The 26575-nt window shown below is 40.3% G+C and overlaps 2 protein-coding genes across 3 annotated transcripts in view; one reads left to right on the forward strand and one right to left on the reverse strand.

The window, feature by feature from the left end:
• cstf2 (cleavage stimulation factor, 3' pre-RNA, subunit 2) overlaps positions 1-22648 on the forward strand; it is a 77607-nt gene extending 54959 nt beyond the window's left edge. The window contains exons 12-15 of one of the 2 annotated variants that reach the window (XM_072270571.1): positions 2579-2799; positions 4936-5019; positions 7793-7916; positions 21883-22648. In XM_072270571.1, the coding sequence (XP_072126672.1) occupies positions 2579-2799; positions 4936-5019; positions 7793-7915 (428 nt within the window). In that variant the 3' untranslated portion in view covers position 7916; positions 21883-22648. The remainder of the gene's footprint in view (positions 1-2578; positions 2800-4935; positions 5020-7792; positions 7917-21882) is intronic. The other variant, XM_072270572.1, reaches the window with a different exon arrangement.
• The window catches only part of nox1 (NADPH oxidase 1), a 34436-nt gene continuing 30500 nt past the window's right edge, over positions 22640-26575 (reverse strand). The window contains exon 13 of the mRNA XM_072270573.1: positions 22640-25311. Coding sequence (XP_072126674.1) covers positions 25185-25311 — 127 coding nt within the window. The 3' untranslated portion in view covers positions 22640-25184. The remainder of the gene's footprint in view (positions 25312-26575) is intronic.

Raw genomic sequence — 26575 nt, forward strand, 5'->3', positions numbered from 1 at the left:
ACTTTGAGACTTTTAGACACGTGAATAAAAGAAAAAATAGAGGACCGTGTGTGAAGAAAGGGCTAGATTGATCGTGGGGTAGTTTAAAGTCGGCACAACATTGTGGGCCAAAGGGTTAGTACTATGCTGTTCTATATTGTCAAGGTGTATAAGGAAACAACTACACTGATTAAAGAATTATTACCTGTTTTATAGAATCGACATCTTTATTAAGATGCTACAGAACAAACTGAAATCTAATGAATAGCAATATATGGCTTGCTGAATTCCAGATTTTAAATTGTGTCTCTTTAGCAGTGGATGCGTAGTCACAGTTTATTGTGGTAGTGTTACTGGATATCAAGAAAGCTGTTACATTGTAGACTTGTTAAATGAGATCACTTCATTCTTTGTAATCACTGACTGTATCAGGTTGTTAAACAAGTGATCTTGATGTAACGTCAGTGAGCTGATTGTGGAGTTTTAGTTTGTCTCAGAGGGATAGAGGCTGATGTATTGGCCAGTGTTTGTTTCCTTAGAAGCAGATTGAGCCCTGTTCCATGGATAGATGCTAATTTGCATTATATCTGCTCTTTCACTCATTAGTATCATCTCCGTGATTGAGTTCTCATTTGAGATTTTTCTGAAGGTGTCTACCTTGCTAGAAATTTTGAACAAGAATTTGAAACAGGGTGCATGCAAGCCAACAGATTTGGTAACTGGATTTGCAGTTCTGATGTTGATAGGGATGAAAAAAAATCAATTTTCCAAACCACTTTTCAGTAGCATGGATGTTCATCCTATGATTCTACATAATTAAGTGATTCTAAAATTCAATACCAATCAAGTCATGCAGAGGTATGGAAAACCTATGGTGCTTGGTGAGGAAAAGTCACCACCAAACTTTGAGGCAACTGCAAGCTGACAATGTTAACTTGCTGCTAACTCATACCTGAAGGACAAGCCCTTGCAGAAAATAATGCTAGCATGCGTATGGGCCAGGAAATTCCTATTAGTAACACAGCTAAGAAAAGCTGATTGCCCTAAGCTACATCCTCGGGATTTTCTATTGGAACTATCAATGTCTTTGATTGCTTTTGGTAGTTTCAAGTATTCAAAAATTGTACCTTTAAACAATTAAGGCTATAAAATATATAGAAGCTAAACAACAGAATTAAATAATTAAATATTGAACTAAAATCAGTTATTTTGGAGTAAAGAAAGCAAATTAATTATTTATTCCTTGCAAGCATTCCTCTGCTTTGAAATAAATGGACCTGTGAAAAATTAGCCCTAGGGCAAAAACAATTTCAGCCGACAATTTCCTCATCTTAAGTGGTAGAGAATAAAAGCAAGTTCACACTGTCTTTGTATTCCAAGAATTCAATGTCAGCATTTTTTTTCAAAACTCCAAAGAGCAGCTAGTGAGTTTGTGAGTACAGGAAAGACAAATGTGGAGATGCATACGCTGAGGAATATCTACTATTCTGCAATTCCTAGCTCTTGAATTTAGAGTTGAATATTTGAAATAACAACATGCTTTTTTTTTAAAAGAAAAGTGAGGTCCTTCAATCCATAATCTGAAATCAATCTGTCTTTTAAAACTATCAATTTGTTGTCCTCTAAACCTCTGGAACACTGAGGTTGTTCAGTGCAGGTTCTCTATCTTGATAACAGGATAGCTGCAGGTGTCCACTTAACGCTGTTGATAATATGTGGGCACATGGCCAGTTGGTTAAGGCGTTCGACTAGCGATCTGAAGGTTGTGAGTTCGAGTTCGAGCCCCAGCCGAGGCAGCATGTTGTGTCCTTGATCAAGGCACTTAATCACACAGTGCTCTGCGACGACACTGGTGCCAAGCTGTATGGGTCCTAATGCCCTTCCCTTGGACATCATCGGTGTCGTGGAGAGGGGAGACTTACAGCATGGGCAACTGCCAGTCTTCCATACAACCTTGCCCAGGCCTGCACCCTGGAGAGTGAAGACTTTCCAGGCGCAGATCCATGGTCTCGCAAGACTGTCGGATGCCTTTAAATTTAAATGTGTTATTCTTGCAGTAGGACTTGGGTTGATATTCCATTGCAATGTTGAAAAGGTGTCATATGGTCAGAGCAGGTTATTTGATTTGATTCTGATGGACGGGAAAAATAATAACTTTATTTAGAAGAATGCAAACTAGGTTTGCTGATTGCTTTTATGGGAAACAGCACTTGAAGGCAAATTGTGTACAGATTTGAATGTTTCCTCTGTTAAATGCTGCTTTGACTGTAGCAATAAGAGAAAAAAATAGAAAAAGGTCAGTACAGTTTCCACTTCATTTGAAAATGTATGCAATGTCAGAGGTTAGGCATTATCTGTAAAGAAAAAAGATAGTGATTCATATCAGTGACCTTTGAGTTTCAGTTCCATTTTTGTGCTTAATTACAATGTATGGAAAATAATGAGCATATTTAATGTGGAAAGTTACTTAGATTATGGAAACAAAACTATTTAAATATATAAGGGTTTATAATGAAGCAATGATAGCCATAGATATTAGTACTCTCAACCTATTGAAAGTAAAACTAAACATCTGTATTTAATTTAAATTTGTATTTAGGTGCGAGAGATCCCAGAGGAATTGATTCAAGAGGTATTGACATCAGAGGCCCTGGCCCAGGCCCAGGTCCTGGTCCAGGTCCGGGTCCAGGGCCAAACCAAGGCCCAGTCTCAAATCCCAGAGGACCAATGGCAGCAGGAATACAGGTTCAAGGCCCAGGTACACATCAGATAGGTCAGAGTGGGCCTCAGGGATCACAGCAACCTGTTCCACCTCGACAGGTAAAAAAAAATCAAATTATGCTGAATTATGTCAGAAAATACTATTAAAATTAATTCTGCCTTGATAGAATGTTTACTTGGAATCATTAATACTTTTGTCCGACTTCATTTTTTTAAACCTCCCTTACTGCTGAGGTAGTTATTTATACTCCTTCAATCCCCTCTTTATGTAGATAACAGATAGGCAAAAATAGGAAAAGGTCCTGGGTTCTGTTGCTTCTCATCAGGATGTGGAATGCCTGTGCATGTCTGAATTAGAATCTTGGGGCTATTCTTTTATTGATGAGAATTACGGTATCACACAGTATACTTAGTGATGAGCTACTCAACCATCTTCAGCACTATCATTCCAGATTAACTCCACAAATTTATGGGTGCTCTTAATATCACCTCTATTTCTTTTGTTCATGGTACTATAATAATTTCTTTAGTCTCTACTTGAAACCTGATTTTGAAAATTTCAACAGCACCTGATTATGAGGTGTGCGTCTAAAACATGCCACAGCAGCTGGAGCTTCAAATTCAAGTAAATTAAGTAATTCTGAGATGAAAAAAAAAGACTGGTGGCAGCGGTAGTAATTGTAAAGCTATCAGATTATTGTAACACTCGCTCATATTTTAAAACGGGTAATATGACGTCCCTGCCATATCTGCCTCATGAAATAGCAGGTCTAAAAGTGATTTTTACTGCCTCCTGATCTCATCGTAATTTAGAATGGATAATCCAATATTGCAATAATGTACACATCCCATGAATGTACAAGCATTGTCACATGGTTGGTTTGATGAGGCCAGAAACTATTGAAAAACGGTAAATTCACTCTAGTCTATTCATGTAACAGTTTGTGTGACTGTGATCTCTATATTATAAAAAGGAACTCAAAGAGGTTAGTTTAAATATTTGACAATCAAATCACAATCAGTGAAAACAGTTTTAAAAGAAATTATTCTGTTTTATTTGTCCTAATCTGTTATATCTTTGATCTCAAGCAATGACCTTGTCACTTCTAAGAGACAAACTTCTATATACACAGTTTAAGATACTGCCTTTAGATTTTCTTTTGCCCCTACTCTTAAAGGCTTCCTTTTTTTTTGTTAGGAATTGCGCAAATTCAGGTAAAAAGTTGTTTTTGTTCCCTTTGTATGAACAGTTGACTCCAAGTTGTGGCATTGAATCTGTCAACACATAATCCTCCGCAAGGAACGATATTTTTCAATTAATTGTAGCAATGGATGGTATCATATAGTGTTGGTTCATTTACACATATACCAAGATATAGTGAAAATCTTTGTGTGCCATTCAAGCAGATGATGCCATACACAAGTGCAATGAGGCAGTAAAAATCAAAGAGTTTGGAAAATATAGCATTACAGTTAAGGAGAAAGCACAGTGCCAGTAAACAAAGTACAAGGATCATGCAACACACACGAAAGTGCTGGAAGAATACAGCAGGCCAGGCAGCAGCTATGGAAAAGAATATACAGTTGACGTTTCAGGCTGAGACTGTTTACACTTCTCCATAGATGCTGCTTGGCCTGTTGTGTTCTTCCAGCATTTTGTGTGTGTTGCTTGGATTTCTAGCATCTGTAGATTTTCTCATCTGAGTCATGATAAGGTAGATCTTAAGTTTAAAAATTCACCTTTAGAACATGAGAGGACTTCTATCCCACATCATGAGAGTCCTTGAATCTAGTGGTACATGCTTTTAAACTTTTGTATTTTCTATCTTTCTCCCATTGGGAGTGACTAGAGGAGAGAATGAATGGAGTAGGAGATTCCTTGATTACATTTTCATGAGGCAGCAAGAAGTATAGTCAGGGTTAATAGAAGGGAGGCTGGTTTGCCTGGTGGGTCTGGGCTGTGTTCATAACTGCAGAGTATTCAAATTTACCTGCTATGATTTGGTGCTTTGATCTCCATAGATACTGTAATGGAGGAATTTTAATTCTAAGTTTAATACGTAATCTGGTTATTTATAATGCTCAGAACCTGTTTTCTTGGTGTAGATAATGACTGATTAGGTAACACAAGGTTCTTGCTTGTTTCTGGTCGACATTGTGCTAAGGAATTTCTGAAAATACCTTAAACATATGTTTAGACACATAACCTGTGTGTATTGCGTTTATGCCTATCAGGGTCCTGCTCACCCCGTGGCTGGGGGTCAGCCTGGAGGATTCAGTCCTGCCCAGACTCAAGTGACACCTCAAGACCATGAAAAGGTTAGTGAAACTAAGGGCAGGCACAAATTTGGTAGGCAGCTGTCGATCCCAGGGGATCACGGGTTTGCACCTCTGGTGGACTGTCCTTTCCAAGGCACGAGCCTGGGCAGGAAGATTTGAAGAATGGCGGTTGCCTATGCAGTGGGCTCCCTCTCTCCACAACACTGATGTAATCCAAGGGAAGGGCAAGCGCCGATACAGCTTAGCACCAGTGTTGTCGCAGAGGTTGCCAGAGTGAAGTTGTAAACAACATCAAACTGCCTTAGGGACCCCGGCTCTGGTTTACTCCTGAAGTCTTTCCCATGGATGGGTGTGGCCACAAGGCAGCGGAGGTTTAAAATCAGAGTTTTCCTTCTGGACGGGCTGCCGTCCAAAGCTGATGAGCCCCACCTACCCGAAGCAACTGGTTTTGAGGTGCCAGTAGTCCACCCTTGCCCCTTCTATTGTCAGTAGAAACAGTTCCACCAGGCCTAGTAGCTAAGCCATATGTGAAGGGCATGAGTTGCACTTTACATTTGGAGCACTTTATAGGTAGTGGGAGCTTATCCCCACTACCACCCCGGCTTTGACAATCTTAGGAACCAAGCACAAATTACATTGACTTAATTTTCATTAAAAAGTTTTTTGTTTCAAATTAATGATCATTGTTACATAAATCAAATCTCTTTGCCAATTTTGTCCAGGATGTGCTGCATTTTGTTTTGGTTCAACTTTTCTGATCTGTGGTCAACACATAAACTTGAGTGACAGGAATTGGGACAGGCAGTTTTCTGTGTAGGGAGGATACTGAAGATAAAATACATTGGACTATTCCTCATTGCCTAACAGCTGATTAAACAGTTGCATGAGACATGGCCCCAAATAAAGATATTGAATAGAAAAATAGTGTAACCATTTTGATGCTTTTCACAAATTAGGAATGAAACAGGCAGGTGAATTATGATTAATACTCCTGTTAGCTTCCAGCATTGAAAAGTTCACCTAGGGCAGTTAGTGATTCACAACTTACTTTGCATCGGAGCCTGATTTAAAACCCAAAAAACCTTTGACTTTGGTCTCGATACCTAATTCTGCAATTGGATCCTCGATTTCCTCATTTGCAGACCCAAGTTGGTTTGGATTGGCACCAACATCTTCTCCACAATCTCCGTCGGGCTGTGTACTCAGCCCCCTGCTCTACTTGCTTTGCACTTGAAGTTTGCTGATGGCTGTACTGTCGCTGGCCAATTCAAAGGTGGTGACAAAGCAGCATACAGGAAATCTCGTAGAGTGGTGCCATAACAACAACTCCTTACTCACATGTCAAAGACCAAGGAGCTGATTATTGACTTCAGGAGGAGGAAACTAGAGGTCCATGGGCCAGTCCTCACTGGAGGATCAGAGATGGAGAGGGTCAACAACTTTAAATTCCTCAGTGATCATTGCAGAGGACCTCAGGATTCAACACCGGGTTCAGGAAAAGTTATTACCCCTCAGCCATCAGGCTCTTGAACCAAAGGGGATAACTTCACTCAACTTCACTTGCCCTGTCAGTGAAATGTTCCCACAATATACGGACTTACTTTCAAGAGCTTCATCTCATGTCCTTAATATTTATTGCTTATTTATTTATTTATTTATTATTATTATTTCTCTCTCTTTGTGTTTGCACAGTTTATTATTTTTTACACACAAGTTGAATGCCCAAGTTGGTACGGGCTTTCATTGCTTCTGTTTTATTATTATTTGGATTTTGTTGAGTATGCCTGCAAGATAAACTAAGGGTTGTATATGGCGATATATACTTTGATACTTTTGGCAAATTAGGCATGAATTAGGCAAGTGAATTATGACAATAAATTTACTTCGAACTTTTAAGAATCACTTTTATTTTAAGACCAAGGAGCTTATATTTTGAGTCATGTTTAAAGAAGCATGCCTTGGCTCTTCCCTCATTGCATCCATGGTGGACTGCTCACTGCCTACTCTGCTTACCCCAGGTCACTTCACTGTGGCTCTATCACAGCAATATCTGGCATAGCCCAAATATATTTGCCAGTCAGTCCACTAGGGTTATGGTGATCTATGTTCGCCAGTATTGTTCTGTAGCATTGTAATATGTCTGACCTGTGCCAACCAGCACTGCAATGCAGTTGTATCATAACAGATAACTCACTACTAGAACTGTAGCAATTTTATAGCGATCTGTGCTCTCCATTGCTGTAGTGCAGTGTTATACTGTGACAGATGTGCACCTTCCAGCACAGTACCCTAACGTTATGAAGCCACATATCGGTACTCTCCAGTCTTATACCCATTTTAAGCTAAGAGATTCACATTGAACAGAATGTTACATCTTGACCTAGAGGCAATGTGGAACTATATTTGGATTCATGATCAGAAGATCAGATTAGCCCAGTGTGCTCCCTGAATAACATCTATACTATAGATTTCTGATGGACCACAAAACCTGTGTGTGTTTAATTTTGCACCACATGGAGCTTTAGTTAGTTTAATAGATTGCACATAGAAGGTAAAATTTCATATTTATTTTTCATTGTAAAGTATTTCAAAACATCTTAAACCACTTTTCTGAATTTCAAAATTTGTTTAAACTGTTAGCTGAAAATGTGGGTAAACTGCTGTGTATTTTTCTTTATATTTTCTCCAAAAGAAATGGCTTGAAGGGCCAAATATTTTTGTTCATTCATTACTTTCTACATAATTAAGGGAACTATAAAGTAGAAATAATTTTGTTTCCTTTTGACACTGTTTCTTCTTCTGTTTGGTCTAGGCTGCATTGATCATGCAGGTTCTCCAGTTAACTCCAGAGCAGATTGCCATGCTACCCCCAGAACAGAGACAGAGCATCCTTATTCTAAAAGAACAAATTCAGAAATCTGCAGGAGCTCCTTGAGGTAAACTTGAGAAGTTGCTGAATATCTGGCTGGGTTTCAACATTGAAGTTAAAGAACAGTTATCACCGTGTAGTTAATGGTTGAGAAATACTTGTTTAGCTTAACTTGGATATCGGACAATCAGATCCGATATCAATAGGTAGGTCAACCTATTGATCAGTGAAAGCTATTTTTAAAAAAATAGTATTGGTTCCATTTTGAGCTGGAGGAAGTCAACAAGTCAGCAGCAACTATGCAGGGGAATAAACAGTTGATTTTTCAGGCTGAAATCCTATCAGGACTGGAAAGGAAGAGTGCAGAACATGGGGGGGCGGTGGGGGGGAGGAAAGGACTACAAGCTGGCAAGTGCAAGGTGGAGGTGAGACCAGATGAGGGTGGAAGAAGCTGGGAGTTGACAGATGGAACAGGTAAAGGGCTGAAGAAGGAGGGATCTAATAGCAGAGGACAGCTAACCATGGTGAAATTAGAGATTGGTCAGTGTGAAGTTGTGAGCATCACTGAGTCGTGGCTGAAGAAGGCCATAGCTGGGAGCTTAACATTAAAAGAGATCATTTGTATCAAAAGGACAGGCAGGACGGCATAGGAGGTGGTGTTGCTCTACTGGTAAGGGATGGAAATATACCTTTAGAAAGAGGTAACATAGGGCCAGAGAATGTTGAATCTTTGTGGGTGGAGTTAAGAAACTGCAAGGGTGTAAAAACCATTATGGGAATCATACCTAGGCCTCCAAGTAGTAACCAAGATGTGGGGTTGAGTTTGCAAAGGGAACTGAAAAAGGCATGTAATAAGGGTAATGTCACAATTGTAATGGAGGACTTCAATATGCAGGGGGATTGGGAAAATCAGGCCGTTGTCAGATCACAAGAGCGTTTGTTGAATGCCTGTGAGGTGGCTTTTTAGAGCAGCTTGAGGTTACTCAGGGAAAGACTATCTTAGATTGGGTGTTGTGTAATAACCCAGATCTTATTAGGGAGCTTAACATAAAGGAACCCTGAGGAGGCAGTGGTCATAATATGATTGGATTCATAGTGTAATTTGAGAGGGAGAAGCATAAGTCACATGTATCAGTATCGCAATGGAATAAGGGGAATTATACAGGCAAGAAAGAGGAGCTTGCCCAGGTGGAATGGAGGAGGCTCTGATGGCAGGAATGACATCAGGGCAGAGGTGGCTGAAGTTTCTGGGAATAGTTCACAAGGCGCAGTATAGATATGCCCCACAGTAGAAGTTGTTCCCAAGTGGCAGGGGTAGGCAACCGTTGTTGACAAGGGAAGTTAAACACTGCATAAAAGCCAAGGAAAGGGCATATAAGGTAGCAAAAGTAAGTGGGAAGTTGGATGATTGGGAAGCTTTTAAAATCCAACAAGAGGTAACTAAAAAAGCTATAAGAAAGGAAAAGATGAAATATGAAGTCAAACTAGCCAATAGTATAAAGCAGGATACTAAAATTTTTTCAGTTATATAAAGAGTAAAAGGAAGGTGAGAGTTGGTATTGGACCACAGGAAAAATGATGCTGGTGCGGTAGTAATGGGGAGAAAAGAAATGGCAGATGAATTTAAATGGATACTTTGCATCAGTCTTCACTGTAGAATGCACTCGCAGTGTGCCAGAGGTCCGTGAGTATCAGGAACAGGAGTGAGTGCCATTGCTCTTACAAAGGAAAAAGTGCGAGGCAAACTCAAAGGTCTTGAGGTGGACAAGTCACCTGGACCAGATGACTACATCCAAGAATCCTGTGAGAGATGTTTAAAGAGATAATGGATGCATTGGTCATAATCTTTCAAGAATCACTTGATTCTGGCATGGTCCCAGATGACTGGAAGATTGCAAATGTCACTCCATTCTTTAAGAAGGGAGGAAGGCAAAAGAAAAGAAATTATAGGCCAGTAAGCCTAACCTTAGTGGTTGGGAAAGTGTTTGAGTCTATTAAGGATGAGGTCTCGGGGTACTTGGAAACTAATGATAAAATAAGTCAAAGTCAGCATGGTTTCTGTAAAGGGAAATCTTGCCAGGCAAACCTGTTAGTCTTTCGAGAAAGTGACAAGCAGGGTGGACAAAGGAGATGCAGTGATGTCATTTACTTGATGCATGATGTCATTTCAGAAGGCATTTGATAAGGTGCCACAATGAGGTTGCCTAACAAGATAAAATCCTGTGGCATTACAGGAAAGATACGGGCATGGATAGTGGGATAGCTGACAGACAGGAGGCAGCCAGTGGGAATAAAAGGGACTTTTTCTGGTTGGCTGCCAATGACTAGTGGTGTCTCTTGGGTCAGTATTGGGACTGCTACTTTTCACATTGTTTGTCAGTGACTTAGATCATGGAATTGATGACATTCTGGTAAAGTTTGCGGATGATACGAAGATAGGTGGAGGGGTAGGTAGTACTGAGGAAGCAATGCAAGTGCAGCAGGACTTATACAAATTGGAAGAATGGGCAAATAAGTGGCAAATGGAATACAGTGTTGGGAAATGTACGATAATGCATTTTAGTTAAAGGAACTGTAGTGCGGACTAATATCCAAATGGGCAGAAGGTTCAAACATCAGAGGTGCAGAGGGACTTGGGAGTGCTCGTGCAAGACTCCCAGAAAGTTAACTTGCGGGTTAAGTCTGTGGTAAAGAAGGCAAATGCAATGTTGTCATTTAGTTCAAGGGGAATAGAATATAAAAACAAGGAGATAATGCTGAGGCATTACAGGTGTCCCCCACTTTTCGAGCATTCACTTTACGAAACCTCACTGTTACGAAAGACCTACATTATTTCCCTGTTTTCGCTAACAGAAGGTGTTTTCACTGTTATGAAAAAAGGCAGCGCGTGAAAAAAGCAACACACAATAAAAGGCAGCGCGCGCCCCGAGCAGCCGCTCCCCCCGGGAACTGCATTCTAGCCGGCATTGCTTAAGCACGTGCCTGTGAGCATCTGTTTGCAAGATGAGTTCTAAGGTATCGGAAAAGCCTAAAAGGGCTCGTAAAGGTGTTACACTTAGCATAAAACTAGACATAATTAAGCGTCTCGATCGTGATGAACGAAGTAAGGACAAAGTGAGTTTGGCTTGTGGAAGTTGACGAAGATGATGTTGAAGAGGTTTTAGCATCCCATGACCAAGAACTGATAGATGAAGAGCTGATGCAATTGGAAGAGAAAAGGATAACAATCAAAACCAAATGCAGTAGCGAACGGACCGAAAGTGGAGTCGTCCAGAAACTGAACGTGAAGCAACTACGTGAGATTTTCACTGCAATGATAAAATACGACTTTAATTTTGAAAGGGTACGTTGGTTTAGGGCATATTTGCAAGATGGTTTGAGTCCTTACAAAGAACTGTATGATAGAAAATTGCGCGAGGCTGGTAGTCAAGCATACTGTCGTTTTTCAAGCCTTCCACATCAGCCACAGCAGATGACGAACCTCAACCTTTGACATCGAGGCAGGCAGACATGAAGAAGATGACCTGCCTGTCCTGATGGAAACAGACAATGATGAGATGACACCCCAGTGTCCCACCACCCCAATCCCTGGGCCGCGGACCGATACATTGCTGCAGTAGCGGGGACGTACCCAACGCATCTTTAAGAAAAAAGCCAAAATAAACAATCTAATTAATTAGGTGCCGCCGGGCACGTAATTGTTGGCCCAGATCAGAGGCGATTGCCTCTGTACCGCTGTACCACTGCATTCTTCATGGATTGGTATCAGTTCCTGCCCGGAGATTGGGGACCACTGCAGCACCCCAACCTCCGACTTAGCCTAACACACCATCATCAGTGTGCTCGCTGTCTTCCTGATTCCAGTAAATGATACTACACTGTACATACATTATTTCTACTTTGTAAAGGCTGTGTATTTTTATGCATTATTTGGTATGATTTGGCAGCTTCATAGCTTAAAGGTTACTGGAGAGTGTTTCTGCTGAGAGCGCTTGTGTGAGATTTTCGCTATGGAGAGCAGTGTGGCAATGATTGTAGAGAAGTATTTCTACTTCATATAGGCTGTGTATTTATCATATCTTTCCTGCTTTTACTATATGTTACAGTTAGGTTGCACACTAGGAGTGGGGGGGGGAGGGGAAGGAATGGATAGGACGAAGGGAATATCTAGTAACTTGAAATGAATGTTGCTATGGGGTAAGCTGCAAATGAGATCGTCTGGTGGTTTAGGTTTGACAGTCAAAGAATGAAAAAACAAAGGAATGTGCTTCACACACAGATTTTATCAGATGAAAGATATAAAGTTTTGAGGTCATTCTTGAGTAATTTTTTTCTGATCACTTGCTCATCTTTGACTTCTGTTGAGAGTTCTCCATAAAGATGATGTGGCAAGCCTTTTGATGCTGTTTGAACGTGATCAATTAGATAGCCAGGAGAGAAGATATAATTTTAGCAGGGAGGTGACATCTCCTGTTACCTGTGTTTCTGTTGGGGACAAGTCATAGATAAAATCATCTGCAATGTAATGTTCCAGAGATGTGAAGACAGTATTACTAGCCGATCCACAGGATCAGTGCTGAGTGACATGAGCTCAATGCACAATATTCAACAGGTTTTATTTAAACATATCAATTACTTTTCCATGTAGCTTGCACTAATCTCTTAATTCTGTTAGTTTTATTTTCAAACCATGATGCCACACTGGCTGTCCTAAAACCATTTTACTATTGGGTCTATTTATCATATTCTCATATTTTTCGCATTTTCCCATCTTGTTTATGCTGTCCCTCAGAGCAACATTTCTTATCTAATTCCTGGCAATCTCAAACATGCCCATCAACTCCACCTTGATTCTTCTGCAATCCAACAATTTCAAGGGAATCTGCAGCATTAGGTTAATCTATTAGCCAGATGTCTTGGTACATATTGGTACTAATGACATAGGAAGGAAAAGCAGAGTGGTCTTGAAAAGAGACTTTCAAGAGCTAGGCAGAAAGCTAAGAAGCAGGATCTCCAGGGTAGGAATTTCTGAATTACTGCCTGTGCCTCACACGAGTGAGGGTAGAAACAGGATGATTTGGCAGATAAACACGTGGCTGAGAAGCTGGTGCAGGGGGCAGGGCTTCAGATTCTTGGATTATTGGAATCTCTTCTGAAGGAGATAGTGACGGGTTGCACCTGAACCCAAGGGGGACCAGTATTCTAGTGAGCAGGTTTGTTAGAGCTGTTGGGGAGGGTTTAAACTAATTTGGCAGGGGGTGGAAACTGGAGTGATGGGACTCAGGAAAGGACAGATGGTAAGAAAGTAAAGATAGCGTGCAGTCAGACTGTCAGGAAGGGCAGGCAGCTGATGGGACATAGTCGCAGCCAACAAGGTGAGTATCAGTACCTTAGGGATGCAAAATCAAAAAGGGTAGCAAATACGGTACTCAATGTGTTGTATCTCAATGTGCGAAGTATAAAAGAATTAGGTGGATGATCTTGTTGCACCATTACAGGTTGCCAGGTATGATGTTATGGCTGTCACTGAACTGTGGCTGAAGGATGGTTGTAGTTGAGAGCTGAATGTCCAAAGTTGCAGAGGGATAGGAAGGTAGGCAGAGGAGGAGATGTGGCTCTACTGGTAAAGAATGGCATCAAATCAGTGGAAAGATGTGATGGAAGACGTTGAATCCTTGTGGATTGAGTTAAGAAACTGCAAGAATAAAAATAAAAGAATGGCAGTTTATATATAGCCCTTCCAACAGAACTGGGAGGTGGACCACAGATTACCACAGGAAATAGAAAAGGCGTGTCAAAAGGGCAGTGTTATGATAGTCATGGGAGATTTTAACATGCAGGTTGATTGGGAAAATCAGGTTGGTAATGGATCTCAAGAGAGTGAGTTGAATGCCTATGAGATGGCTTTTCAGAGTAGTTTGTCGTTGAGCATACTAGGGGATCAGTTATACTGGATTGGGGGTTATGTAATGAACTGGAGGCGATTAGGAAACTTAAGGTAAAAGAGCCCTTAGGAACCAGTGATCACAATATGATTGAGTTCTACTTGAAATTTGATGGGGAGAAAGTAAAGTATGACGTAGCAGTATTTCAGTGGAGTAGGGGAAATTATAGTGGAATGAGAGAAGAGTTGGCTAAAGTAAATTGGAAAGAGCTGCTGGCAGGGATGTCAGCAGAGCAGCAATGGCATGTGTTTCTGGGGAAAAATGAGGAAGGTGCAGGACGTGTGTACAGGTTTCCCCCGCCATCCGAAGGTAGAGCGTTCCTATGAAATGGTTCGTAAGCCGGTATGTCGTAAAGTGAATAAGCAATTACCATTTATTAATATGGGGAAAATTTTTCAGTGTTCCCAAACCCAAAAAATAACCTACAAAATCATGCCAAGTAACACATAAGACCTAAAATAACAGTAACATATAGTAAAAGCAGTAATGATATGATAAATACACAGTCTGGGGGGCGCTAGTGAGATGAGTGCAGTATAGACGTGTTTTTTTGAGCTCCTCCTTGCACATCAAACTTGACGAGCTATAACTGCCTTTTTGAACGATTGACTCTCAGTTTTTGTTGCAAGAACTCCGTTGTTTGTTTCTCTTTTATGCCACCAAAAAGTGTAACATGAACATGTCCAGTAAAACAGCACGAAGCAGAAAGGGAGCTGCTCGCTCACTAGCTGATGCTGCAGCTAACATTAGCTGGGACCAAGCTAGCAAGAACCCTCCAGACATGGCGTCAGCTGAGGAGGAAGACGAGTTTCCTCTTATTTGGCAGAAAATGTAAAACAAGCTTTTGCAGTCCTTCAACGAGTGGTTTGATAAGTTTGAGCACAGTTTCCAGGGTCTGTTGTCTGTCCAGCAAGTGCTCACTGAGAGACTGTCAAGCACCGAAAATCAGACCGCCGACCACGAGCAGCGAATCCACGCCGTGGAAACTTCAGTCGCTGAGCTGCAGCAAGAAAATAAAAGACTGCGGGCCAAGCTTTCAGATCTGGAAGGGAGATCCAGACACAATAACATAAAGATTGTTTGCGTCCCAGAAGGCAAGGAGAAAGGGAGGCTGACTGAATTTGTCACTAACCTGATCCCCAAGCTGCTGGGGGATGACAATTTCACCAAGCTGGTCGTTATCAATAGAGCGCACTGCACGCAACAGCCCAAACCACTTAAAGGCTCAAGGCCCCGCATGATAATTTCACGGGTGCATTTCGCACAGGAGAAAGAAAAGATTCTGTGGCTTGGGAGGCAACTCTCGATGGGTTACGGAGGTCATCGAATCTTAATCTTCCCCGATTACACCGCGGAGGTTATGGAGCAATGGCGAAGTTTCCGCTGAGAGAGAAGGAGGTCCAGCATTCGCTACCTTTCCTGGCCAGGCTCCATGTTCATCACCAAGGGCAGGTAAAAGTATTCAGCAACCTGGTTGAAGCCAAGCCTTTTGTAGACCAAAAACTTTGAAAGGCTATTTTTCACAACATAAATGTAGAGAGTCTAAACGTGCTCTGAGCAGACTTTAATCATGGCAGTTCTTTTTTCTATCCTCAATTTGTTCTTTATTATGTGTGCTAATGAGGGGCTGTTAGTTGGAAGTGTTTTTTTCTCTACTTTTGTCCGGCGGTCCCAGATTAGGATGAGGGCAACTCTGCTTCGTTTGGGGAAGCAATGGGTGGGGGTTTTGTTCACATATTTGTTAACTGTTCATGTTATTTTTTGTCGGTTTCTGCTGGCTGCCAGACTGAGTGTTAAGTTTGTGTTTCATTACAATGCAAAAGGTACCACAAATGAATAATACTCTTGACTCCATATCCTTGGTCTCTTGGAATGTGCGTGGTTTAGGTCACCCAAGAAAGCGAGGTAAAGTTTTCGCACATTTGAAGTAATTGACATCTGACATTATATTCTTACAAGGAACTTACATTAAAGCCACTCAGCATAGGAAACTCAGGGCTAATTGGATTTCACAGGTCTATCAGGCACCTTTCATATCCAAAGCCAGAGGCGTTGCCATTCTCTTCCGTAAGACTGTGCCTTTTCGTTTTCATTCATCCACAAATGATTCAAATGGCAGGTTTATAATTTTAACTGGGCATATCAATTTACTTCCCATTACACTGGTAAACGTTTACGGGCCGAACTTGGACGATCCAGGTTTTTTCCGTAAGGTGTTTGACTTGATCCCAGATAACGATTCAAGCCACATATTGATCGGGGGTGTCTTTAATTGCTACCTGGACCCGTATTTAGATAAGCTCTCCTCTGCCCCCCCCCCCCCCCCCAATATTCTTGCTGTGCAAACTCTTAACAATTTGATGAAGTCGAAGAAGGTGGTGGATATTTGGAGACTACAACACCCATCTAACCGTGATTATTCTTTTTATTCTCATGTACACAGATCATATACACGATCGATTATTTTTTAATCGACTCCAGATTAATCTCTAATATTGACCACACCAAATATCACAGCATAATAATATCTGACCATAGTCCTGTCAATCTCAATCTTCAACTGTCCCTCCCTAAGCAAGCCTATAACTGGCGCTTTAATCCCTTTTTGCTGAAGGATCAGGCATTTAAAGAATACGTTACGACGCACATCTCGCAGTTCCTTGAGACCAACGACAACCGCGAGGTGAATGACTCAACACTGTGGGAAAACTGTATATCAGAGGACAAATTATTTCTTATGAAGCAACACTGAAAAGGGCTAAGCGAGGTCGATTGGAAATGATTGAGAAAGAATTATTAGCGGCTGAACAGGCTTACAAAAACTCTTTGTTCCAATCAGGTTATAATAACATTCTCAAATTAAAATACAAGTACAACTTCATTCTAGGGGAACAAATTGGCAACATACTACTTAAACTTAAACATTTTGAGTTTGGTGACAAACCACAGAAGTTATTGGCAAGGCAGTTAAAAGGAGAACAAGCAAAATGAGCCACTTACAAAATAAAATCCAAATCTGGCCTGATACTTATGGACTTAAAGGATATTAACAAACGATTTAGTGAGTTCTGTTCAGAAATTTACACCTCCAAATCAACAGCTACACAGGAAGATTTTGATAAGTTTTTTGATCCGCTTCACTTCCTACAATTAGATGCAGCTTTCAGGGAGAATTTGGATTTGGATTTTTCACTATCTGAGTTACGGGATGCCATCAAAGCATTTCCCACTGGTAAGGCGGCTGGGCCGGACGGGTTCGGGCCAGAGTTCTACAAGGCCTTCCGTGATGACCTTACACCAACTTTGCTGAGAATGGTTCGGGATACCTTTAAAAACAAGAGGCTCCCACCCTCTCTCAGTGAAGCAAATATCTGTGTTTTATTTAAAAAAAAGATGAGATGAAACGGACCCTGGAAGCTATAGGCCCACTGCACTACTGATTTATGATCTGAAAATAATTACAAAAGTGTTAGCAAATTGGCTCGGTTAGCATATAGTAAATATCATTCACCCGGACCAAACGGGATTTATTCCAGACAGCTACTCCTTCTGTAATGTCCACAAAATTCTCAATATTTTCTATGCCAGTTATGGGAAAGATGATAGAGCTGCTATACTGTCCCTAGATGCCCACAAGGCATTTGATATGATAGAGTGGCCCTATCTAATTGCAACACTCAAGAAATTTGGATTCGGCGACACTTTTATAGAATGGGTCAAAATATTATATACTAATCCAAAATCCTTCTTTCTCACAAATGGTGATAAATCCAATCCGTTCTCTCTGCAGTGTGGTGTTCGCCAAGGGGACCCATTGTCCCCCCTGCTGTTTAACATAGCGCTGGAGCCCCTGGCAATTGGCATTAGGGGCCACACACATATTAAAGGTATTAAGCTGGGCAATATTGAGACCTGTGTGACTCTGTACGCGGACGACCTCCTTGTCTGCCTAGCCGACCCAGCGGTCTCTATTCCCATCCTACTAGAATATATAAATTCCTTCGGGAGTATTTCTAGCTATACCATAAATTGGGGAAAGAGCGAATTCATGCCCTTAGTGGATCAATTTACTGAAGACTTCCTGAAAAAGTTGCCTTTTAGAGTAGAGAAGGACTGTTTCACCTACTTGGGGATTAAACTGACGAAAAACGCAAAGCATTTTTTCAAATTTAACTTTATAGAATCATTAGAAAAACTCAGAACAAATATCGAGTCCTTTAAGCTATGAAGCTGCCAATTCATACCAAATAACACATAAAAATACACAAGCTATATAAAGTAGAAATAATGTATGTACAGTGTAGTTTCACTTATCGGAATCGGGAAGACTCCAATAAATTGCAGTTTCGTCACAGTTAAACACTTATACGAATACCCACCTGACGCAATCAGCAATCGCCTCTGATCTGGGCCGACATTTACATGCCGGGCGGCACCTAATTAATTAGCTTGTTTATTTTGGCTTTTTTCTTAAAGATGTGCTGGGTGCGTTCTGACTACCGCTGCACCACTGCATTCTTCGCAGCAATGTATCGGTCGGCGGCCTGGAGGTGGGGGACAACTGCTTAAACTATGAAGCTGCCCTCGCCTCAAAAACCGAAAAAAACCACCCATGACTACCTTTAAATTCCACTTTCATCACCATCGTCCAGTGCTTTCTGCTTCAGCTTATTAAGAAGACTGACTGATTTCTCCTTAACTATAAGAAAACTTAATGGAACACCACGCTTTGTACACCCATCAATCCACTCAAGCAATAGACTTTCCATTTTATCCATTATTGGATGCCGACTAAGAGAGACCACTTTGCTACGAGCAGAACCAACAGTAACATTGGCAGCTTTCAAAATTCTTTCTCCCTGCGTATAAATAGTGCGAATGGTGGATGCAGGCAAGTTCAACACGTGGACAATGTCCTTACTTCATTCACCACGATCAAAACGCTTGATTATGTCTAGTTTTACGCTGTGTAACACCCTTATGAGCTCTCTTAGGCTTTTCCAATACCTTAGAACTCATCTTGCTAACGGATGCACAAAATAAATCGAGATAAAGCAGGTGTTTAAGCAATGGCGGCTAGAGTGCAGTTCCGGGGGAGGAGCTTGGCTTTTCGGGCGCGAGCTGCTTTTATTCGTAACAGTGAAAACACCTTCTGTTACCGAAAACCGGTAACTAATGTAGGTCTTTTGTAACAGCGAGGTGTCGTAAAGTGAATGTTCGGAAAACAAGGGCCACCTGTATCCCAAAAATGAAGAAATACTCAAGTGCCAAAATAGTATAACTGTGGCTGACAAGGAAGTTACACTAATGTAAAAACAAAAGAGAGAGCATACGACAAAGCAAAAATTAGTGGGAAGATAGAGGATTGGGGAGTTTTTTAAAAACCTACAGAGAGCAACTAAAGGAATCATTAGAAGGGAAAAGATGAATTATGAAAGCAAGCTAACGAATAATGTCAATGTGGATAGTAAAAGCTTTTTCAGGTATGTTAAAAAAAAATAAATAAAAGTGAGATGAGAGGATATAGGACTGCTAGAAAATGAGGCAGGAGAAATAATAACGGGGGCGAGGAGATGGCAGATGAACTAAGTGAGTATTTTGCATCGGTCTTCACTGTGGGAGACACTAGCAATGTGCCAGATGTTATAGTATGTGAAGGGAGAGAAGTGGATGCAGTTACTATTACAAGGGAGAAGGTGCTCAAAAAGCTGAAAGACCTAAAAGTACATAAGTCAGCTGGACCAGATGAACTTTACCCCAGGGTTCTGGAACAGGTAGCATTAGAGATAGTGGTGGTATTAGAAATGATTTTTCAAAAATCATTAGACTCTGACGTGGTGCCAGAGACTGGAAAATTGCAAATGTCACTCCACTCTTTAAGAAAGGAGGAAGGCAGCAGAAAGGAAATTATAGACCAGTTATCCTGACCTCAGTGGTTGGAAAGATGTTAGATTTAATTGATAAAGACGAGGTGATGGAGTACTTGGTGACACAGGACAAAATAGGACAAAGTCAGTATGGTTTCCTTAAGGGAAAATCCTGGCTGACAAACTTGTTGGAATTCTTTGAGGAGATTACAAGTTGGATAGATAAAAGGGTTGCAATGGATGTGGTATATTTGGACTTTCAGAAGGCCTTTGACAAGGTGCAACACATGAAGCTACTTACCAAGTTAACAGCCCATGGTATGACAGGAAAGTTACTATGATGGTTAGAGCATTGGCTGATTGGAAGAAGGCAGCGAGCGAGAATAAAAAGAACTCTTCTGGTGTTCTGCAGGGGTCATTGTTGGGACCACTTCTTTTTATGCTGTATATCAATGATTTAGATGATGAAATAGATGGCTTTGTTGCCAAGTTTGCAGACGATACGAAGATTGGTGGAGGGGCAGGTAGGATGCTGAAGGAGTTAGACAGATTAGGAGAATTGGCACGGAAGTGGAAAATTAAATATAATGTTGGAAAAAGCACGGTCATGCACTTTGGTAGTAGAAATAAATGTGTGGACTGTTTTCTAAACGGGGAGTATATCCAAAAATCTGAGATGCAAAGGGACTTGGCAGTCCTTGTGCAAAACACCCTAAGAGTTAACTTGCAGGTTGAATCGGTGGTGAGGAAGGCAAATACAATGCATTCATTTCAAGAGGTCCAGAACAGTGGTCCCCAACCACTGGGCCGCGAGGAAACGATATGATTTGGCGATATGAAACAATATGAGTCAGCTGTACCTTATTCCCTGTCACGCACTTTTGAACTTGAACACCCCCCTGTCGGTTGGTCTGCAAGAATATTGTCAATATTAAACTGGTCTGCGATGCAAAGAAGGTTGGGGACCCCTGGTCCAGAATACAAGAGCAGGGATGTGATTCTGAGGCTTTATAAGGCACTGGTGAGGCCTCAGGTTGAGTATTGTGAACAGTTCTGGGCTCTTCATCTAAGAAAAGTTGTGCTGGCATTGGAGAGGGTCCAGAGGAGGTTCACAAGGATGATTCCAGGAATGAAAGGGTTATCATATGAGGAACGTTTGATGGCTGTGAGTCTGTACTTGCTGGAATTTAGAAGGATGAGGGGGGATCTCATGGAAAAATTTTTAAATATTGAAAGGCCTAGACAGAGTAGATGTGGAAAGGATGTTTCCCGTGGTGGGATAGTCTAGGACAAGAGGGCACACCCTTGGGATAGAGGGATGTCTTTTCTAAACAGAGATATGGAGACATTTCTTTAGCCAGAGGGTGGTGAATTTGTTGATACATGCAGCTGTGGAAGACAGGTTGTTGGGTGTATTTAAGGCAGAGATTGATTGGTTCTTGATTGGACATGGCATCAAAGATTATGGGGAGAAGGTTGGGAAATGGGGTTGATGAGGAGAGAAAAAGGATCAGCCATGATTGAATGGCGGAGCAGACTCGATGGGTCAATTGGCCTAATTCTGCTCCTGTGTCTTATGGTCTTATCAGCAAGTGCATTTTTGAGATGTGCCAGGAAACCAACAGAGTCAGAGGGAGAATACATAAACTCCATACTGCCCTGGAAGTTAATCTGGGTTACTAAGGCAGCAGCTCTGCCAGTTGTGAGACCATGCCATGTTTGCTGAGTTTATTTAGCTTGAGTATAATCACTGCTGTTTTTTCCAACCCATGCAGCATTGGTTGCACTTCCCTTCTAGTGTTTTCTGTGCTTCCAGTGGATATCATGGTATTTTGATGGTAGAAGAAAATTTAGGCTAATTTCCTCCTTCCAGGATGGCCTGCAGTGTTAATTGCTGCTTTGATCATTTGAAATTGAACACCCATTCATCCTTTTTTCCTTAAAAGTCCACGGTTATTGTTACTAATTCACTAATCAATGATCATCTTTACTCAAAATTACCATGCCACATGAGATTTTCTTTTAAAAGAGGATTATCGGCAATTTGGGCACACGCTTTCAGAATCATTCACTACCACTGAGGTTGATATTAAAGTAGAAAATAATTATTGGATTTTTTTTCCTTCATCTGTCTAGCTCAGTTTAATTTTGCTGATGAAGTTTCCAGTCTTCTTTCAGCCGTTCTTTTACAAATCCTCTAACTGCCATTTTTGCTTTTCAGAATGAATATTTTGTGGGCCGCCAGCTTCTTGAGGAAGTTTATTTCTCCGGTTACCTATGAGAGCGGCAGGACATGGAGGTTCCTAGTTGTCATTTGTTTCAACTCAATGAAAGGGAAAGAAGCCAAAACATCCTTCGTGATATGGATACACTTATTTCTGAGTGTTTAATTTGCCCCTTTTGTTAACAATTCATTGTGGTAAAGCTTTAATGTATTGATTAAGTGGGAAGAATGAAAGAGACTTGAAAAGCTAATAGAGCTGTCTTTATAGGTATTTCACAAACACAAGAACTGTTGTAGGTATTTTGGGGTTTAAAGAATTTTCATTTAAAAACCGATTTATACCAACCACTTCAATGTATTAGATATGACATTTATACTTAGTTTAAAAAACAATTTCACACTATCAGTTTGAAAAGCAAAGCACATACAATTTTTTCTTCATGTTTATTATGACTTTAAATCCCCTCCATTTTTACCCTTTGTAAAGATGTGCTCCATTTTCCTTGTAGCACAAATGTTTTACTAGTGAACTGTTGATCCTTACTATGACTTTTTCATAGTCTTTTGTTCTCCCCCCCAACGCATCTTTAAAAACAAGTTAAAACTACAGCCATTGAGACTTGCTAATGATTATTGGCATTAAAGTTTGTTTCTGATCTCAGTTGTTGAATTGTTGGAGTAATGTGACACTGTTGGAACATTATACACATATATATATAAAAAATAGAAATAAAAATCATCTCAACATCCAGGCTCAATTTCATTTCTTTATTTATAGTATATAAAGTAACTTTTGTACAGTTAGTATAGTCTCAGTGGTCGTATCTGAGTGAAATTTCACTGTAGCCTAATTAATATACGGTGCCAGGAGATGCACTGAAAATGATTTTAACTTTTGAATATAAAAAAATATTTCTTGAGTGGGTTCCAAACCACTGCTGGAGTATTGTACGTCTACTGTTAGTACACACAAGTGACTGAATTTTCTAGGAATATGTTGTTTTCCTAGGTTTTTAATCATAATTCCATCGGCAGTCCTAAACTTGTCTGGCAGAATTAGAAAAGCAGTTCTTAACATTCTGGAATTTTAGAGTGAATGAATGGATGGCTTGGTAGCTCTTTGACCAGCAGACTGCCCACCAAGCAAGGTTTGAACACCAGAATCTCTATTCCTTGACAATCATACAGATTTTTTTGTATATGCAAGGCAGATTCCCTGTGTGTTTCTTTTTCTATTTTGTTGTTATTAAGGACATTGTTAACCTATGTTCTGTATACCACTTGGATTCTAACATAATCCATTCACCCATCATCCTTGTACTTGTTAATGTTTCCACATTAAACTCCAACTGCTTCATTTTTCACCCACTTGCTCTCATCCTGGTGTTCAGCCCTCCCCCACTTTACAGTCCATACGTCTTTGTCTCTATAGATCAGCTGGGCAAGTGGGTGAGAAATAAGACCGTAGGAGTTTAATGTGGAAAAGTGTAGTTACGCCTTTCCTAAGAGGAATTAAAAGACATGATATTATCTCATTGAAGAAAGATTATAGGTAAGGAAATGTAGAGTAATTTAAGTGGCAATTGGTTTGAAAGGCAAATTGCATCTTGGCATTTATTGCAAGAAGGTTGGGGTTTAGAAATGGGATGGTATTGTTACAAATGTACAGATTACTTGGGGGGGACACTGCACAATTTTAACCTCTTATTTAAGAATTTATATGACTGGCATTGGAGGTAGTCCAAAAATAAGAGGTTAGTTCTTCAGATGAAATGGTTGTCCTATCACAAGTTACTATAAAAGATGAGGTCTGTAAGTTTATTTGTATGAAGGATGGATGATCTTATTGAAACATAGATATTCAAGAAACCTGACAGACAGATGCCAACCTATTTCAAGTAATGGAAGAATCTAGAATAAGGGGATGTTGTTAGAGGGTTAGGAGATTGTCCTTTAAAGTTAAAGTGCATGGGAACTTCTTGAAGATGGTAGCGAATCTCTGGAATTCCCTGTCTTGTAAGATTATGGAGGCCAGAGCATTGCAAGTATTTGAAGAAAGATTTTTTTTCAAAGATCAGGACACTTGAAGTCTTTAGGGAACTAGCACTGAAGAAGTGATGTGCAACCAGGGATAGATCAGCCATGATCATGATGGGTCAGACTTGAGCCAAAAGGCTACCTCCTGCACTTGTGTTCTTATTGTACTTGATTATGTTCCTGTGAAGTTGCTTGAATAATTTGCTACATTAAAGAAGGTATATAAATGTACATTTGTATTTGGTGAAGAGCATTATGAGCAAAAAATGTTAGATAAAGAGAGCATGATTTGAAACTGTTCATAGAAGTGAGTTTTTCTGAACACCTTTTAAGAATAGTGCTCACCTCAATGAAATTTGAAGGTGAGATTTAGCTTCTATAAATCCAGGAAGACAAACTTTGGACAGTTATTAGTGACTATTTGCCTAGGGTGGGGTTGAAAATGAGTGGGAGTGGCAATAAAGGAGGGTTTGGAGTAGAACAAAATGAGTTTTTTGCGATTATACTTGTCATGTGTAATTGGTGTTTGTGTTCCTGTCACATTAACACAATTTAAACAGTTTACTGTAATAAGCAACATTTACATCATCAGTAACAATCGTGTTCATCTTCACCATTGTTTAGTCTGTGATCTACTTGTAATAACTTCTTGTAATGAATTCATAATGTTAATCTTAAGAACTTGACCTTTTTAAAAAAACACATGGTGCTGAAATAGGGAATATTAAAGAGCTATATCCCTCATAAAAATATAAAATCTTTAGCTGTTTACAATATTCATACATGGACAGTGATGTGACTTAAACATGTTTAACAGTAAGCTTGATTATGTTAATGCATCATGGAATTACAAAAATTGTCTAATATTAACATATACCTTGTTGATTCTGCTGCAATTGAGCAATAGATTTCATTGTAAAAACAAGAAAAAAAGACAGAAATCTGCAGATTAGGCACCATTTGTAAAGAAAGGTAAAAGCAAAAAAATACTGTCCAGGGGGCTAAGATAAAGCATTGGCTATGATTTTGTTGGAGCACTGAGTCTGAGGAGTTGGTCCAGACCATGTGATGGTGAACTTGAGCAGTCCACAATCTTACATCCATTGAAATGAATTGGGGGCAAATAGTAGGCTGAAGAACTGTAGCCTGCATGTAAATGTGTTTCAAGACCTTATGCTTCTGTGAATTCAGAAATTTTAAATTTAGGTGGGGGGAAAGGAATCTGCTGTTCATATTGTTTTTCCAGTTCTTTCTTCCAAAACCTAGAAGTTCTCCTTGTTAAAATGAAAGTGAACCCCCAAGGGGTTGATCTCCGAGTACTTGTTTGTGCATTGTTCCAGAGCTTGAGCCAGAGGTTGTGGTCCACACAGGAAGACTCCAATTTTTGTTCTGAAAAGGTTAGGGGGAAAAATCATGTTACTGATTTCAAATAAATTAGAAGTTAATCTGGTTAAGACTTGTAAAAGGAAAGATTCTCTTTAATCAGTGTGCAAGAATCATGTATAAATTGAGCTGCAGTGGAACTTATCAACACCTTAAAAGGCACACTCAGTAACTAAATTCTATCAGATTCTGAACAAAATGGTAATCTCACTGTGAGCTACAAAATAATCTAAAAGATGACTGGTATTTTCTACAGTAAATACCCTACCTATCCCTCACCTTGGTATTTCATTTTAGTGGTCCCTCAAGCTCAAGGATGACTCATCCACCCCAGTTCTTGGAACTCTTGAGGTGACTGATGCAGTTCACATAAACTTTGCCTCAGGTGCTATTTGATAGTGTGAATAGTTTGGGATATTGTGCTCTCTTTCCTCCAGTCATGATTGGTCTCTGGGCTTGTCATAGACAATTGAGATGCTCCGAGCTCTACTGAATGTTTCTTCTCCAACAGAAGACCATTAGATATAGGAGCAGAATTAGGGCATTCGGCCCATTTGACTGCTCCGCCATTCAATTTTATTCAATTTATTTTCAACCTCAGCCTCATTCTACTGCCTTCTCCACATAAGCTTTGATGCCCTTACTAATCAAGAACCTATCAACCTCTGTGTCAAATATACGTAATGACTTGGCCTCCACAGCTATCGGTAGCAATGAATTCCACTGATTCACCATCCTCTGACTAAAGAAGTTCCTCTCCATTTCTGTTCCAAAGGGACATACCTCTATTCAGAGGCTGTGCCCTCTGGTCCTAGACTTTCCCATTATTAGAAACTTCCTCTCCACATCCAATCAATGAGATTCCTCATGTTACTCTAAACTCCAGCAATTATATGCCCAAAACCATCAGACAGTCCTCTCACATTAACCCTTTCATTTTTGGGATCATTCTCATAAATTTCCTTTGGACCATAACCAATACCAGCATATGGGGCTCAAAACTGCCCGCAATACTCCAAATGCATTCTGATCAATGCCTTATAAAGCCTGGACATTGCATCCTTGCATTAATATTCTCGTCCTCTCCAAATGAATGCTAACAATGCATTTGCCTTCCTTGCTACCAGCTCAGCCTGAGTTAAACTTTGGGAAATCCTGCACTAGGTTTCCCAAGACCCTTTGCACCACTGATTTTTGAATTCTCTCCCTGTTTGGAAAAGAGTCTACTCCATTTCTTTCACTAAATTGCATGATCATACCACCATGCCAC

This window comes from Mobula birostris, chromosome 10 (genome assembly GCF_030028105.1).
Source record: "Mobula birostris isolate sMobBir1 chromosome 10, sMobBir1.hap1, whole genome shotgun sequence".
In the NCBI taxonomy this organism is placed as follows: Eukaryota; Metazoa; Chordata; class Chondrichthyes; order Myliobatiformes; family Myliobatidae; genus Mobula; species Mobula birostris.